We start from the raw sequence: 18,218 nt of genomic DNA on the forward strand, positions 1-18,218 counted from the left end.
ACCCATTATAATCCCTAAATTAAGCAAGAAATGGATCCCTGCATACACTCGGGGCCCCAGGCCCTGGCACAGAGCCAGCTCTTTTTGGGTTTATGAGAAGCCAGGAGGGTCGGGGCCATCCTAATTTAAAGTATGCATACTTAAAACAATGAACTCAGAACTTCAGGACTCTTGGTATGCACTTCAGTAATCAGCCAATTCACTTGACTTTGAATTCAGTGTACTTTCATTTATTTTTAATTGATGTTTTCTTCTGGGAATTAAACTCCTACTCCCTTTTAAAGCAAACCCTTAGCAGCAGAGCAATATAATCATAACAGGAATGTTCCTTATTTTCTTCTCTGACTTTCTCTTCTGATAGTTATAGATAACATTTGAAGAACGGGGATTCTCACTACAAATGATTTCTAATGCATACATAACATTTTTTTCATGAAAGCAACAGATGCTCATAAATATACTCAGAGTCTTAGTAAGAAAGGCTGACTATACCTTCTGATTAGTACTATTCAGCTGTAGTGCCCAGGTTGTTCTGTATAGCCTAATTTTGTGAAGGCCTGGTCCTTGTGTACTTCAGGAATATAATCTGTGGGATTAGTGCCTTTGTCACCAATATCCCAAATAGTTTCATCTGGTCATTAAGGGGAATATCAGCACATGTTCTGAGCTAAGTCATATCCACCAGTGCTGATAAACGCCATAGATAGATGTCTTCACGTTTAGAGAAAAATGTCAGAGCATTAAGTTCTGTAACCAGATGAATTAGTTCTCTCTCGTATTAATTTTCTTCCGTTTCTCCTTTTAAGTGCAGAGGGACAGTAGATTTTGTCTTGCACTCTCTTGCCAGCTGTGGCCTTCTGTTGTTATTTATCAGTACATCTGTATCAGGTTTCCATATTAGCCTATTGCAACATTTGGGAAGTTCTAGAGAAATCTGTTTTGCTTGGTGTGCAGCAAATCACATTCATTCTTATTAAATGAAATGCACTTACTTTATGGCTTTTGCAGATAAGTGCAACATTGGATCATCTGTTTACTTGCTGCAGAATATCCTCCAGTTTCTATTCTCCTTGGAAGCAGAAAGCCTCTCTGTTCCTTTCTTCAGAATTTATTTAGGAGCCTTGTCGACATCCCATTCTGTTGTTGGGGTTTCCATGTTCAGCAAACATCTTAAAGCTTTCTAAAAGTCTTACTCAAACTGTTATTTGCCTAGGTAACTAATCCCAGCAGTTAAGGGAACTTTTCTGTTGTCTTGAATCTATTTATTTCCAGACCCTTTAACCCTAACCACATTTAATCTCAGACTGCTGATCTGGATCACTGGCATTCTTGGTTGCCATTTCTCTGCCAGTACACTCTGCACTTCATGTGTGGATTTGCTGTACTTCACTCTAATTAGAGAAAAAAAGGCTTTGTCCAAGTGGTTTTGACTTTTCACTTGAATCAGGATATTGCCCCTCCAGCCTCTTTTCAATACTGTCTATACTACTAGAAATTTCTCTTTACTGTCTGAAGCTATATAGGGCTTTCTATCTAGACAGGATAAGATCTTTCTGTGAATCACAAACACACACTATCTGTTGCAGATGTTTATGGGATTCCTCATATTCTCTAAATAGTTTACAAAGTGAGTCTTTTGCAGCAAGTTTTGAATGTTTCATTGTCAGTGTGGAAATACTTAGACACAGCCATCATGTTCTCCATGGCTTTTCTGCCAGAGAGCTTTGATAATCATTCTGTCATAACTCTTCCTCTACTTGAAACTGTTGACTTGGTATGCAAATAAAAACAGTCATTATATTTCATGGATATAATTTCTTTCTTATATATCTGCCCTTTTGCCTAGCAAATAAGGTTGCTACTCATCCATATTTTGTTAGCAGAGACCACAAGGTAGGAGGATAGGTTGTTTTCCTGAAACTGTAGCTCTCTGAGTGGTCATCTGTGCAGTCACATAACCCACCTTTTCCCCTATTACTTATGTTTTCTTCTGTTGTCAATTCTATTCCCTACTTACCTGCTGTGGTAGTTGTTAAGAACTCAGGAGAAAATAGGAATTAAATTATTAGAATATGCACACCAGGAGTAGGGGCATGTTTCCCTCAAACCTTCCATTTGCTCTAAAGTGGTATGAACAAGTTCCTGTTCAGCAGTAGAATCCATATGTATGATGGTATAGATGACCACTCAAAGAACTATTGTTACAGGTCAGCAACCTCTCCTTTTTTTTTTTTTAATTTCCCCTTTAGATACCCTCAGACCTTCTGGATAAGGAGTTTCTGCCCATTCTACAAGAGGAGCCCCTACCACCTTTGGCACTAGTACCTTTTACAGAAGAAGAACAGGTTAGTTTCAAAAAAAATAAAAATAAAAATTGGGTTTTTTTTCATGAGAATTGAATTTAATTAATGAAAGAAAAGTAGATTATTCATTCATTATAGCACATTTACCATTTAGGTTAGTAATAAATTCAGCTATAAAACATTTGCCTTACTATCATGCATGATAGTGTATGCCACTTTAATAATTTCTAATTTAAAAATTGAGTAAGTACTCCTGTATATTCTAAATATATCCACTGTCACTTAGCAAGTTTTATATTGGCCCATATTAAAGAAGTTTAAATGATATTCCAAATGTACGAGTTGATCTAAGAAGTCTTTAATGCCATTTTCAGATCTATAGAAGGGTTTTTCCTCTCATTTAAACTTATTAATGTATCACAAAGTAAAAAGAGAGAGAGAGAGAGTGTTCTAGCTTTGCAGTCTCATTCTTCTACATAGTAAGTCTTGTTACGATAAATTACAAGATGACATTATATCAATATAGCTTAGATTTACTGTTTATTTCACTTATTTCACTTTTCTCTGCCTTTCCAATTACTTACCAAAGGTGACTCACATTTAAAAATATATTCTGAGTCATTATAAATTCAACAATAATTTTAGTAATTATAATGAATTTTTATTATTATTATAATTGTCATCATTATTATTCTAACATTACTACTAGTAGAAACTCATTCATTTGAAAAAGCACTGCAGGGTAACTAAACAAAAGCAGCATGAGGTACCACCCAAGTTTATCTGGAGTGGGTTTCCAAAGTTGGCATGTCACATTTAAAAAGGCCCCATTCTATCTAGTTGCTGCATAATGTCTCAAGGTAGCACATTCTATAAATAGCTCAGTGAAAAGGTCAACTCATTGACTCCCATATATTCTGGAACATTATTTTCTAGGTTCTTTTAGATAAGGTGACTGGATCTGGGCTGCAAAAACTGCAGAGGACCAGTGTCATCCGGGAATCACTGAAGTTTTGTAGTCCAGATCTGGTAATCTAATTGTAGGTCAAAATCAATAGGAACTGATCTCAAAAATATACTTATAACCTAGAATTTATTTCAGTGCCAGTTTTAAAATGTTAATTGTTTTAATCTTTTAACTATCTCATCACAGTATTTTGCACCAGCTAAAGTTTATAGAGCATTTTCAGAGAGATTTAGGTACAGTGTATTAAAATAATTTAATCTGGAGATATTCAAAGCGTGGATTAATTTGGCAATGTTATACCTTCCCAAGGAAAGGGCATAACTGATGTACCTGCCAGTGTTGATGAAATGCATTGTTTTCAGATGCTGTATAAACATTCAAAATCATCTCTTGATCTGAAAGCACTCTTACTGTAGCCCTATAAAGCTAATTCAGCATTTCTAGAATTGGTTAAGTCTTCCAGGATATGTTTCTCTGATCCAATAAATCTTCCCTTAACAGTACTATAGAACTCATTAGTGATTCTAGGATTAAGTTTGGTATACCCTCTGCTTCATCTGACCTGATTAAAAAACATCAGATTGCTGAGCTTAGCGTTACAGTTGCCAGCATTACAGTTCAGACGTTCATTTGAAAGCATGTTTCTGAACTCTGTAAATAAATACCTTGGCTTCTGGTTGAAGGGCTTCTAGAGGAGAACCAGTCAGTGGGTATAAGGGAAGAGTTGTATTAAATACATACAAACCATGCAATAGAGGGAGTTCATTAACAGGCATACTTACACTTTGTAAAAAGTAAGCCCCTTTTAATTAGGGTCATTAATTCATTAAGTGACTAGCACATGCACCAGAAGTAAGAGTTTATGCTTCATGCATGGTAACTATGGGAAAATCATTTGGAGTTTGGCTAATTTCTCCACAGAAGATAGGAGGGAGCGGTCAGCCTCCCCAGATAGACAAGACAGTAAACATGACCAGATCAGCTAATTCTACTTTATTGTAAGGCTACATTAACAGAATCTTGCAAGTCTGAAAGTACAATTCTCCCGCTGTCACCTATATAGCCTGATAACTTAGGGAGGGTCCTTCCTGAGCCTCTTGCTCCGCCCACTATGCAGCTGTGGGCTATGCTTCCTCTAATCTGACTGTTCCCTAGGCAACATCTCTTCACCCGGTCTCCCAAAGTCATTTCCACATACCATTACAGGAGCCCAGGATATGAGAGACAACGAATTTGTCTGTGAATGAATGAATCAAATATGAATATAGATTTAAGAGGTGCAAACAAACAGTGATGTGGAATGGAACATTTTCTAGTGTTTCTTTTTCTTTTTTTGCAGAAATAAATCCACTCTACATGATGCAGATTTTCTCATGCAAATTAGGATATTTTACATGTAGTTTTGCATTAGAAAAATTTTCCAATGCAAACTGAACATTCACATATGGAGATTGGTCTAATCTGTATCCACTTTTTTCTCTCTGAAATGAATCCCCATTCAAATTTTTTGTAAAACCCACATCACTGAAAGCAAAATCGGTGTTTAGTCCTTGGGGTTTGAACAGGTAGTCCTCACTTAATAACAGTAACTGGGACCAGAATTTCCATTGCTAAGCAATGCAGTCATAACGTGCGATGTCATGTGACCACACTGCTTAGCAACGGCAGTTCCAGTAGTCCCCAGTTACCATCGATAAGCGAATCACCACAGGTCATTAAGTAAGGACCTCACATGACTATGACTTCCAACTTTCTGTCAGCTTCCTCCTTGACTACTTGTTACAGAGCCTGTCACAAAGCTTGTCCTGTGGTCACAAATTGCAATCATGTGATCATGGGGGTGCTGCAACAGCTGGAAATCTGGGCCTGTTGCCAAGCGATCACTGTACAGATCACTGTAATGTGACTGCGGGGCCTCTGCGACAGCCAGAGCTTTGAGGACTGGTCATAAGTACCACTCGTTCAGCACAGTTGTAAGCTCGAATGGTCACTGAATGAGTGGTCATTAACCAAGGACCACCTGTAATGAATGAGCAAAGAGAACATTACTCTGCTTGGACTCTTGGCTCAGTTATGCTAATTCTTGAAATTAGCATGTTCTCTATTGCTGTTTTGAGATAAATTTACTGAAACTATTGTTACAGAAGGAAGGCATCAGATGGCCATGTATGTCAAAAAGCAGTAAATTGTTTTAATGAGTTGTGGAAGGAGCAAGATCTCAAAAGAGACACCAATTAATTGGGCAAAGTGATAATTTGCTAGTTTTAGTACAACTTACGGTTCATGGAGAATAGAGTGTTAGATGAAGACCAAGGAGAAGTGGGTTCAAATTGCCAGTTCAAGCTATTCATTAGAAGATTTCCTTTCTTTCTTCACCAAAAATTGAACCTGAAGGTTTCTTCCTCTCACCCTCAATAACACAGTATTGCTTTTGGAAAAAGAATTTCAAGAGACCATATAAAATAGATAGGAAAATAGCAATAGGTGATGGCCATGGGAAGAGCCTTAAAAAAATCATATTCAAATAGAACACAGAAGAGTATTTTACATTCAACTACAACTCTTCTTGTAGTGTCTAGGTCAGAAGCTTATAATTTTTAATAAATGGCAGTAAAATATCAAGGGGTAGCACATTGAAGGGAATGAGTGGGATAGGAGGGAACAACGCTAGACAGTTGTTGTTACCATTCTAGAATAATGAAAATATAAACAAACTTGGAAGATTTTCCTGTATTTCACTGAATTGTTTTGGACCTAATGCTAAACCAGCCATGTTTAAAAAAAAAAGAATCAGGTGAAGCAAATCCTGTAATAAACATGGACAAAGCCAGAATAGATGAGTTTTCTTTTTTCTTTCTTGTCCCCTCCTTCCTAGGTATGAGCTGTTTAGTTGTAAGGGGCTTTTGATATCAGGCTGGGAGTCATTGGCTGCCCAATCCTGCCTTAAACCATAATTTAGTACTATATAAATGTGCCTGTAAGAACTGTGGGTTCTCTCATTTCTTTCTCTGACTTAATTGGGAAGCAAATGAAAGCCTGCACTTCACTTTTTAACTAATTGGTTTGATGTCTGAACCACACACCAAAGTGGTGTTAATCTAAATTGCAGTTAAATTAAATTATGAAACATGTTTCCAATCTCTTCCTTTGGTGCATATTGGAGAGGAAAATAGGGATGATTAAGCTCAAGACTTATTAACATAACACTAATTCAGTTGTGCTAATTCATGCTAAAATACTGAAGTTTATTTGAAATACACTACATTGTCATTACTTGATTATTCACTTGGTATCTCAGCTTCTAGGAGCTCAAGGAGACTGATCTGGGGGTCTTCTCTTATTTTACCTTCACAAAACAATTCTGAGAAGTAGGTTGGCCTGAAAGATGGCTGTTGGCTCAGAGTTACCAAGGTTGAGTTGGGATTTGAACCTGAATTTCCTCAATTCCAGTTCCAATCCAGTACTTTGATTACCACATTACACAGTCAAGGGAAGCACATTTCATATGATACATGCCTTCATATCATTCTGGTTCCAAAGAACTTTATGTAATTGGCCTTTTTCCAATCTAGCTCTTTAATCATTATACTACACTGGCTATCACACTAGCACTGCACCTGATTTTGTGTATGCCATTCTTTAATAAAAAGATCATAACTACATGGCCATCCAAGTGGTATATATGTTTGTATGTATATGTTTGTAAATAAGTGCTACTTTATAATGGATGGCGGTAATTGAATTTTAAGTTGTTTTCTTTGTACTGTACCACTGAATCAAAGCCTCCATTTTAGACCCTCATACAAATAGTCGTTCTGATAACTGGCAATGGAAGGAAAGCAACCAGAAGTTCAGTTATTTTAATGTTTATAAATAATTTGAGATAATCACCAGTTGGGTACAACGGGAAGCAATCTAGAACTCAATATTGTTTTTACTTATTGTTTACTTATTGTTTATTTATATTATTTATTTTTTCTTCTTTTTCTTTCCTTTTTTTAAAACAAGATCATATGCATTTATTTCAGATAATGACAAATAGTGGTGATATCAATAAAATATTAATATTTTGAGTTTTGCAGTGATTTGCAATTATTCCCAAGATAATATGAGTTTAGTTTTAAATGTTATGACAATTGTAAATTCTGTTTATTTACTTATATTTTATCTTCTATCCACTATGTCTTTTCTAATATTCTTTTTTCTTTTGCGTGGTAATTTATTTTAGTCTTCAAATGGTTTAAAATAAATTTTAAAAAAATTAAAAAGTTTAATAGTTCATCAGCAGTCATTATTAATTTGCTTTAGTAATTACTTTTCTAATATTGATTTGATGCTTCACTGTATTTTCAGTTGCAGAATAATATTGGAGCGGAGTAAGAAGTACGATTTAATTTGATGATAACCTTCAGAAATGTTTCTGTTGCGTATTTCTTATTTTTGGCAGAGAAATTTTTCACTATCTGTAAATAGTGCTGCTGTCCTACGCTTGATGGGACGAGGAGGAGGAACAGTGGTAGGGGCTCCTCGAGGTCGAAGTTCCTCTAGAGGTCGAGGTGAGATTTTTTTGTAAACATAAAATGTTATTTCTATGGGCTTTTTAATGAATTGAACAAAGATTTTGGGATATCTGTGTTATAATATACCATAGGTTTTCTTCTCTTTTGAATGAAAGAGAGAACAAAAAGTTTAAAAAAAATGTAAGCCAATAGAGATAGAATATACCCCAAACATTGGTAATAGAAGAGTTAAAAGTCTGTAGTATGAGAAAAGATGAGTGCTATAATTCTGAATGGTAATTCATAATGTTTCTAGCCAATATGCCATTGTTCTAATTTACTAATATTAAACATGTAATATATCTAGAAATAGAGAGAAAATGAGATGGCTTTATAACTGGAATGTCATAAAAGTATTCCTGAGTACTCGGGAATGAGCCATTTCACTGGACAGCATAGTCATCTAAAACCTGCTGTGCCAAATGAGCATATTTTTTTGAAAAAGCTACAGAATAGGTATGACACTAATTCAACAAGCTGAAAGAAAAATGGAAGCAACAGTTAGATTCAGTTATCAGTCTGCATACGCTAACTGTAAAATTGTTTCTTATATATTCCTTGAATTCCTTTTGGGTGTCCTGCTCTCAAGGCTTGCCCCCACTGTTAACAACAACATTTTTGCTGTTCAGTAGACCAAATCTGTGGTCTTTCTATAGTGTCATGCTTCACTGTTTTTTAGCGGCAATCTTTCTAGGGGATATTATTAGACATGAAGAAATAACATTCACACAGTTTAGCAGTGAGGACAGTTAAATGCTATATGGGTAGAAATCTTTGATTTTTTTAATATTGCAAACATTATAAAATGTATTTGTCCAACAGTTTATTTTTTTAATACGAGAATGTCAAGATTTTTTTTAAAAGGCCATGTGACTGATTCCTTGAAGAAATGGTACAACAAAATTGTAATTACAACAATTCAAATTATTACCATAAAAATAAAGTATCTTGTTTGAGATCAAAGGAGAAAATGTGTTTAATTTATAATAAATTGCTTCTGTCTTAAAAGATCTTACTATAAAGCAAAAAATTTAGTACTTGATGTTGATGGTAGCCACTTCTCCTGGGTTAGTCAGCCCAACTGATGCTACTCAATTTATTATATTTATTTATGTATTTACAAAGCATATAACTAGTTCAATTGAAGTCAGTTCTGAGTTGTAGATGATGATCCTGCCAGGGTTCCTACATTTAAGAGAAGTGATATTTTCTGTTTAATTTTCTAGCTGGCTGTATTCTGGTTGATAATGGAGAGAGTAGGGGCAACTTAAAACAATAAGGCAGATATGAGGAACCTACAAGTGTTTTGCTGTATGAAGCCCCACTCCTTTTTTGCAGCTTTTAGTGCCCACCCCAGGTACTTAATTGCTGAAGTTTGGCAGCAAACTGCTGAATAGCAGAACAGCTTCTCCCTAATTTTCAGCAGAAAATAAAATGTTTGTTAAAGCATCTAACAAGTCTAACAAATTTATAAAATGTAAAAGAAAAAAAGAGAGAAACAGCCTAAAATCCAACTTCTATTCCTATGAAGTTGCAGCACCATCACCCCACTCACTTCAGGACATCATTGTCATAATTGGATCTGTCTACTCCTACACAAAGGAATGTTTATATGATTGATCGCAGACCATCCTCACCCATGCTTATTTTCTTGCCTCTTTCTCTAAGTCTATTCATATTGAGTTCAATACCACAAATATAACTATGATGCTTTACCATTCTTTAAAGGTAAATCATATATGTTACACACATCAGGTCAGGTAGAAGAAAGTTGATTTCAAAGTTTTGTTTAAATGCTGAGCTATTGATGTTGCAGTACTTGGCTTTACTTGTTTGTTTCATCAGAGATAGAAGAATGAGATGGGATTTTGGCAGTTGAGAAACTGGAAGAGTAATATATTGAAAATGTTTATAAAAGTGGATAATCATGGTGGGAGAAGTGCTCAGATCTCAGCACTGTCAGTGGGCCAACGAATACCTTTCTTTGATAAATTGTCAGTCATGACCCAGTGGTAGATTGTCTCTCACGTATGCTAGCTGGGTAACATTGCATTCAGCAAATGAAAAGATTGACAGAAAAGGAACTGAGCTGTCTGTTTCTCTATGGAGAATATCTACATAGAAATCACACAGGCTATTAGAGTAGGGAATCTATGACACACTTTCCCAACTTCGGTGCTTTCTGAATAAATGGACACTTCTAGGAGCTGAGGCACTATATCCAGAGAGCACCAGATTAAGGAAGACCTGTGTCGATAAAATGTAGTGGGCTGGTGGACATGAACTATATGTTCATGCCCTTCCTCTGCTAAATTTGGTGGGCTTTTATATATATTTATACTTATTTGCAGGCTGCTAACTTTAGTGGACTTATTTATAGGGCTGCTCTAAATTTGTGCTTTATGATAAATAGAACATTTGTACCTTTTAATATGTCTCATCTGTATATCCTCTAAAAGAGTATTTGATTTCAGTTTTAACAAATTTAACAAATTAACAAATATTTAGGCATATTTATTACAGAGGAAAGGTAATGAGGTAACAGCTCTGTTTTACCTTATAGGCAGAGGTAGAGGAGAAAGTGCTTTCTACCAAAGAAGTTTTGATGATGTGGAAGGCGGATTTGGAAGAGGAGGGGGCAGAGAAATGCATAGGTCACAGAGCTGGGAGGAAAGGTAATTCAAAAATCATATACAGTATAATTAAATAATTTGCTTTTTTAATGGAGCAGTCCTGGCTGTGCTTTGATGTTCATGCCTTGGTGGGACTTTGTAATATATTTCCAAGAATATATTTTTTAAATTATTAAATCAGAATGTGACCAGTGTGTGCCTCCATTTGTGTATGTTAAAGTATGCTTTATTTTATTATAGCTTGTGTTTTATCTACTTTAGTATATGTTGTACTGAGTATTTTGACTACGGTTCAAATCATAAATGAAGAAATGAATGAATATATTATCAACATTGGTAGCAGCTCCCATCACACAGTATATTCATAATAAACTAGTTTTGCTTAGTTAACATTGGAAATAGCCCTAGGATTCTTATTATTCTGAAGAAGTAGGGAGTCATGAGACCCAGATTATTTTGTAATATGTATTGCATAAACAATATGTAAACAAATATTCTTTACTTAAACAAGTACATTAAAAAGGAAAAATATTAGGTAGTATTTATGACTTAGAAAGTTATGTTAAAATGATATTTCTTGGAAAATTTAGAGAAAATTCTGGTTGATGGTTTTCTCAGGATCATAGATTAATACTTGCTTCCATGCTTAACTAAAAGCATGAACAGTAATTGAAGTTGCTAAGAGTTGCTGGGCATGCTGGAAATGTATGTTGGTATTCAACAACCTACCATGTGAACTCAAAGGGCTTTAGATTTGTTTCAGTAGCAGATATCTCTGTAGCATTGTGATATGTCATGTGAATCTGTAGTGCACACGAACAAACAAATTGTATGATGACAGAACAATGTATTGAAAAAATGATTCAAATAATATAAAGAAAAAGGCAATTGGTGGAGAGTTCTGCAAATTGGTTATATTTTTTTCTTATACAAGCATGCAGATAACACAAACCTGTGTGTGTGTATCTACGTTCTGCATTAATATGAAGTAAAATGTATTGACAATATGAATTAATTATAAGAGCCTGTTTAATATAACTAGAGATTGAACAAATTAATATAATGCATGTGTTTTAATAGGTTCATCTCCAGAATAGTTTTCATTATTCTGTCCCTATACATTCTTGAATTTCTATCTTGAATTTTCTTCTAAGTTTTGAAAATGAAGTGTTTTTCCTGAAAAAGCATTTTTGTATGTTTGTTTTTCTAAATTTTTTTAGGGGAGACAGAAGATTTGAAAAAACAGGCAGAAAAGAACCAGGTATGTGGGATCTTTTCTTTGAAAACTTTACAGGTATAACAGTTTATATTCTCCGTAGTCAGTTGATGTTATTTGAATTCATGTATTTGTGTGTGAAATTACCCAACTCAGCAATACAATTTCCTTGTACAGGCAACCTTCCCCATCTGGGCACTGTCCAGATGCATGGACTTCAATTCTGGGAGTAGGTTGACACATTTGGAGGATGCCCAGGTTAGGGAAGTTTAAGCTGCGGAGCCTTTAAGGAAATAGTTTATGTTGTCACTTGAAAGAATGAGAAGAGTCTGTTTGGGGGACACAGTTGCACTGAAGTTGTGCACTGAATTTTTGTCACTGGAGAGCCTCACATTCTAGTCAACTCTAAGCCATGAAAGTCACTGGATGACTGTGAGCAAGTAATGCCCTCCCAGCCTGACCTACCTTACAGAGTAGTAGTTATGCAAAAAACAAGAGGAAAGGCTGAGGAAATAGAGAATGGCCTTGAAAGACAACAGGAAGATCCATTACCAAGGTAACAATTAGACAAGCACAGTTTGAACCCATTCCAAGAAACAAACTTAAGAAAATGCCTCATACAGGCCCCTCCCTTATTTACATGAAGATAAAGTGAGGGAGGAGGGAAGTATATTCATACTTTTAAGATTCTGTTACTATGGCTGTTCTAATAAAAGTAGTTTTAAACCCATATGGCATTTGTTTCTTAGTCAAACATAGGGCTGACAAATATTATGTATGCTAATTTGAGAACCTGAACAAAAGGAGGATATAAAATACTTGGTATAATATTTGATTTTTTAAAAAATCACTCTTAAGATTTCTGTAATAAATACTGGACTAAGTACCATATTATCCAAAAGATATGTGAGGATTTTTCCATTAATAATTACATGTGAATGAAAGTCAGCAGAGGGAGGGCCAAGGATACCATTAAATCTAATGAATAAGAAGAAGAAACCAATGAAAGCAAGTGGCTGAAATGGAGACAGGATTGAGGGAGAAACTACAGTTATCCTGTTAGGGAGAATGAAGACAAGTCTACCTAGCTCTGTTCTGAATTATAGGGTAAGTAGACACTGTCATGGCAAGTGAAGACTCTCAAATCAAGAACCTTATAGTAGTCAGAAGAAAATCGTCATGGAAAGAGAGATTGTCCATTGTAGGCACATGGAGGTGATGCATGAAGAGAAAGAGACTAGCATACTCTTACATATTCTTATCAAGGAGTAAAAGTTACTGAGCTTAGTGGGACTTATTACAGATAAGTATGCATGTTTCCTTGTGCATGCAACCAAGTACAGAGGCCTATTATTAATCTGTGTCTTTTTTGTAAGTGGGAAAAAGGATATCTTCCCTGGCATACATAGAATAAAATGGATTTAACAGATTTATCCCCAGTATAGCGATGTTCTGTATATACTTATGTGGGAGTAAAAGCCATTGATCTTAGTGGAGTTTACTATAGAGTAAGCATGCATAGTTTTATGCTTGCTGAGCCAGATTTCCAGAAATTGTTCCTTTTTTTCTGTGTATTACATATATGCAGGAAAAAAATCAATTAATTTTACAAATTGAGTATCATATTTTACAGGCAAGTAATTTTAATAAATATTTAAGATTAATTTTTTATCTTGGCTCTGCCTTTTACTGGATGTGGTTTCTGTCATGCACATATGGACACCCATAAAATTTCTATTGCATAGACACATTTGTTGGGAAAATAATTCCTTATGTTGCCTTCAGTAACAGTTGGCAATCCTGCTTGACAAGTTGAGAAAGCTGGGCAGTGTAAAGGATTTTTATGTGTAATCTTTCCTTTGTGGGAAGTGTTGTCTTAAATCCAAGGTCATCTTAATTTCATATAAATGCAGTATGTTGTGATTATTTAAAGGTGTAATCCTGAATTCTTTTGTGGCTTTTTAAAAAAAAAATATGCCTCTTATAGATATTAGTGGGCTTTGTACAGTGGCTGTTTTATTTTAGAATTCCTTTTCTGATTTTTTTTCCCACACTAGTCCTGTATAGTAGGCTAATCTGCAAATTCACAAGGCCCAAAGCCAATACAGTAAAACTTTAAGCTTGAGTTTGGATTTTAACCAGCTTCAGTAACAGAATAAAATTATATAAATACCTGTGGCTATTTGCACTAATCTCCAAAGCATGCATTAAAGATCGAGTATCACTGGAGTTAGTAAAGCTGATATTAGAATTAAAATTCTTGCTTTTCGTTTGAAATCTGACTGCCATTTTTAGTGTACTTGTTAATGCTGAAGCTGTCCAACCCAGTACGTATTTTGTTTTCAGTATAAGCACTTTTCTATAAAACCTTTTGAACAATATCTCAAGTTGTTAATGTTGGATTACAAGAACAATTTGCTTCTGTTCACTAATATTTAAATTATAAAAGACTTTTGAGGCAAACAAAATTAATGCTTCTACTTGTATAAGAAATTGGAAGCATGTAACCTCTTACCAGGGCTGTTTACTTGTAGACTGAAAGTTTGCATTTCATTTTTCTACATATTAAGTATATTAGACAGAACATAGTAAAATGTAAAATAATATTAGAAAATTAGTGTAGTTAAGCTGGAGTTGTGGTAAAAATTGGGCAAATAGATTAAAAGTGAAATGCTTTATGATCCTAACAGTGTGATAGAAGGGAGACAATTGTTTAAAGTGATGGACAAAAATATAAAGTACAAATGCAATTTAATGAGTATTCAAAATGATAATTACTATAGCTGTTCGGTCTCTGCGTTGGGCTAAGTCATGATCACAGTACCCAGTGAATGAAAAGATTAAAGCCTCAGCACAGACAAGGGCAAAACTACTTCCAAAACTGTGTAAGAGAACATACGAGTCTAGTACTATATTGTGGTGATGTTCCAGAGTATATTTTTTTCCTAAAGCATAGTTTGTCATGACTCCCATCTCCCTTATCTTCAATTGTAAAAGACATTTCTCCATCCTGAGAATTTGCTGTGATTATTTTTAACATTACATACATAGAATATCATTAGTAACTTTAGTAAAACACTGGGGGTCTCCGATGCCTTAAAAACTTTGAATTGATAGCTGGTATCATTATGAAATTAATTAATTGTCCAGAGCTCTACCATGTTCTCAGTTGACCATAGCATCCATAATTGTCAGGTACAAAACCATTCCTTAGATTTGGGGGAATAAGAATAAGCTTCGTAAAAAGTACTTTATAATTGGTAACAAATCTCAACAGCAGAACTAGTATATACATATAAATACATTTATCCAAGTTCAAGAGCAAAAGCTAAGCTCTTCATAACCACAAGTTAGAAACAAAGCCATTTGAAAGTAAAACTTAGAAAACCTATACCATTTTTTTTTCTGAGAAGTTCTGATGATGCTTTGTAGTTTTTCTTAGGTGTATATACAGAGAAGTTATTGATCTCTCTGGTTGAAAAAAAAACGTTGAGAAGCCACAAAAATGGTCCTTTTAAACTTAGAAACAGCAACAATGTTAGTTCTGATAAACTGTTCTGGTAATAATCATGAATCAGTTGGCATAAAGTCTGATATTTAAAGTCTGATAATTAGATTTCATGTTTGCACAGTTATTTTGTAAAGTCAAATGTTTATCTCTGCACTTATGAACATAGTAGTATGGAAAGATAAATAAATGTGGGAAGTAGTGGATCTTTCTGATGACAGGATTATTTTGCAAGACAGAAAAAGAATTGTTCTTGATAGGAGAATTAAGAATACAGATTGATAGTTTCCTGATGTCTGCTAATGTCCCAATGCAGAGTAGTAGAGTCCATTGTGTCTTAAAATTCTTATCGTTCACTTTCATCACAAAACTGCCTAGGGATGTTGAACTTGTTCTTAACTGCTGGAACAAAGAGATTTGGCAAATGCTTGTGAATTTCCTTAATAAACAAGCACAGCAGGATTGCAATTTCAGTGCCACAGAAAATACTAGCAACATTCTTCATAGCATGTTTAAACATCAGCATATTCTGTTGTAACTGTATACAAGAGAAGGTTGATTTGAGAAACCTGTGGGACCTTGGGAGTTTCAGGTGAACATTCCTTTTAGTGGAGATATTTTTAATAAAGTTGTGTCCATTTTGCCATAGTATTCACCCTCATGGCATTTAATTAGATTCCTTGAACAGCTCTCTGAATTCAAAAGTCTCCTATTTAGGTCAGTGCAGTTTTAATCATAGTCCATTGAATTCAGCAGGTAGCATTTTTTGTTTTGTAAGGATTTGTGCAATGGCTCTTGTCCCTGACTGTTTTTTTGGTGCAGTTCCATGGCTCATCCAGTAACATGGATACTATGCTCTTTATTCTGCATGTTGTTCTGAACTCAAAGGTACTCATAGAATAAAACAAACATAAAATAGAGAGGATAAAGATGGCATTGATATGATAGTGGTATTTCATTTTGTTTTTTTTTTAAAAACTGGCACGCATTCACAGTTTATTCTGTCATCTGAGTCTCACAGATTTGGAAGCTGTCAATGTGCTGTCCATTGATGCGAATCTCCATTTCAGTCCTTTTTGAACTTTTAGTGTCTGCTGCTGGAAGTTCTGGGATTGTTTTATCAAAATTTTCCATTTTGATCTGATATTCCCCTTTGGCACCTCGAGCTAGCATAGAAGCAAAGTGGTGATGTAATACAATCTCTGAAGGGAGATAGGATGTCCTCCTTTGACAGGTTTCCCCTGTGCCTTCTTGTGTGGCTGAAAGGAAGACTACTAGCTCAAAATGATGATGAGCCTCCCTTTGTAGAACAATGGCTAGAGGACTTGACGGTGTAATAGAATGGTAATAGGTCAAGGGAAAAATAAAAAATGGGCACTCTTCAGAAGTGATGCTGTCCAAATGGAAATCCACAGTAGTTTGATGCAGTTGACCAGTTTCACGCTCTTCATAAAGAACTGCAGAAATCCGAACACTGGTGAGTGGACTTGGGCGAGTATTAGCCACTTGGAACATTAAGTATGGCTTTCCTTCTTTGTGTGTTACGACTGCAAGATAAGTGAACCGGATGGAGAGAGCTCGATTCTTTGGTCGGGCAATTTTTGCTACAAATGCACCTAAATAAAAAGAGAATTTAAATAATGCATATAAATGTAATTTTGGGGTGCTATTTGATAGAAACTAAGCACAGTTAAACAGATTAGTACATCACATTATTTGAAGTAGAGATATACAAATTAAGGTCAGTTTTAAATGTTGATAAAAGTATGATTTAACATTTATTTTTAGGACAAGAGCTATTATTTTCTGTGATGTAATATTTCAAGCGAATGTGTTGTATTGTCTCAGCAGATTTGTGTTGCAATAAATTTTATTATGGTAAAATATTTTTAAAATTTATGGTAATATGAAAATGTCATTTTTCTAGTTATGGTTTCATTTTACATTATTATAAATATATTGTGTGTTTTTACAATCCATATATGTATAGTAGAACATTACAGACACTGACCAGAAAAAGATACAGATATGCAATAGAATTTATAGAATAAGGCTTACCTGTATTTATGGTATATACTGGGTTCAAAAGCCCTCAAATAATCATCTTGTTAGATTAAAAAAAAGATGTACTAAGCATATTTACAGAGAAATGTCCCATTGAACTAAGTAGGATTTTCTTTGTTTGTACAGCTGCTTTGGATCTTGTTAGTTTTAAACCATTTAATTCTGTGGGGGTGGACCCCATCTGTACAATAGATAACACTGCTAATTTAAAATCCTTTGTACTATTATTTTACTGACATAAAATGGGAATATGGCTTGTCAAGCTGTTCTGAAAATAATTGTATTTTTGGGAATAGTCAGTGGCATAGCCTTTTCCTTGTTTCTCTTATCTAACTTCACAACAGAATTTTCATATAAACCATACCATTGAAACAGTTATGAAGTAAGATCTGTTTACCTGTGATAAAGGCCTCCAGCATTAGACCCAGTACCATTTGTATAGCAAGTAGAGCAATTGCGCTTGGACAGTCTCCACTTGGGAACATTGTGCCATAACCGATAGTGAGCTGTGTCTCCAGTGAAAAGGAAAAAGCAGCTGTAAAGCTAGTGATGTACTTTACACAAATAGTATGGTTTTCAGGTGGGGCATCATGATCAATCTCCAGATCCCCATTCATTTCAGCTAAGAAGTACCAGAGAATTGCAAAAACAAGCCAGTGGAGGACAAAAGAAGCAGAAAATACCAACATCATCCATCTCCAGCGCATATCCATTAGTATTCCCCAAGCATCTTTTAAGTATGCAAGTCCTTTTCCTTGGGCACCATCCATCTGGAGTGTGCTGTGGCCATCTTTAGTGACCATTCTTGGGTACCGTTGAGCCAGCAGAGGAGCACTAGGTTTGGTGTTGTTGCCTTCTATCACTTCTGTCCTCATCTTCTGAAAATGAAAAGTAAAAAACTGTGGGACACTTGTTTATCTATTCACATGATGATCAAGAGTTTCTGACATATTGGCAGTGGACGAGGT

General features: G+C 35.1%; 2 protein-coding genes across 7 annotated transcripts in view; one reads left to right on the forward strand and one right to left on the reverse strand.

Annotated features, from left to right (window-relative positions):
* GIGYF2 (GRB10 interacting GYF protein 2) overlaps positions 1–18,218 on the forward strand; it is a 97,997-nt gene that overhangs the window by 31,993 nt on the left and 47,786 nt on the right. For 3 of the 5 annotated variants that reach the window (XM_063306882.1, XM_063306884.1, XM_063306885.1), the window contains exons 4-7: positions 2,250–2,345; positions 7,718–7,826; positions 10,393–10,504; positions 11,683–11,723. In XM_063306882.1, the coding sequence (XP_063162952.1) occupies positions 2,250–2,345; positions 7,718–7,826; positions 10,393–10,504; positions 11,683–11,723 (358 nt within the window). Of the gene's footprint in view, positions 1–2,249; positions 2,350–7,717; positions 7,827–10,392; positions 10,505–11,682; positions 11,724–18,218 lie in introns of those variants that run through there. The other 2 variants (XM_063306887.1, XM_063306886.1) reach the window with 2 other exon arrangements.
* KCNJ13 (potassium inwardly rectifying channel subfamily J member 13) lies at positions 15,738–18,147 on the reverse strand. 2 transcript variants are annotated; one of them, XM_063306889.1, is made up of 2 exons: positions 17,648–18,147; positions 15,738–16,802 (listed from the first exon to the last, which is right to left on the reverse strand). In XM_063306889.1, the coding sequence occupies exons 1-2, from the start codon at positions 18,123–18,125 to the stop codon at positions 16,183–16,185; spliced, it is 1,098 nt and encodes a 365-aa protein (XP_063162959.1). In that variant the 5' UTR covers positions 18,126–18,147; the 3' UTR covers positions 15,738–16,182. The 2 variants fall into 2 exon arrangements, with proteins under 2 accessions (XP_063162959.1, XP_063162960.1); XM_063306890.1 differs by having other exon boundaries at positions 16,682–16,802; positions 17,884–18,147.

Source organism: Candoia aspera, chromosome 6 (assembly GCF_035149785.1).
Source record: "Candoia aspera isolate rCanAsp1 chromosome 6, rCanAsp1.hap2, whole genome shotgun sequence".
NCBI classification, from domain to species: Eukaryota; Metazoa; Chordata; class Lepidosauria; order Squamata; family Boidae; genus Candoia; species Candoia aspera.

Coding starts and splice junctions, on each gene's coding strand:
- KCNJ13 (XM_063306889.1), bottom strand. CDS start 18,125: ATGAGGACAGAAGTGATAGAAGGCAACAACACCAAACCTAGTGCTCCT. Junction 16,803..17,647: donor GCTGGAGGCCTTTATCACAG/GTAAACAGATCT, acceptor CTTTTTATTTAG/GTGCATTTGTAGCAAAAATT.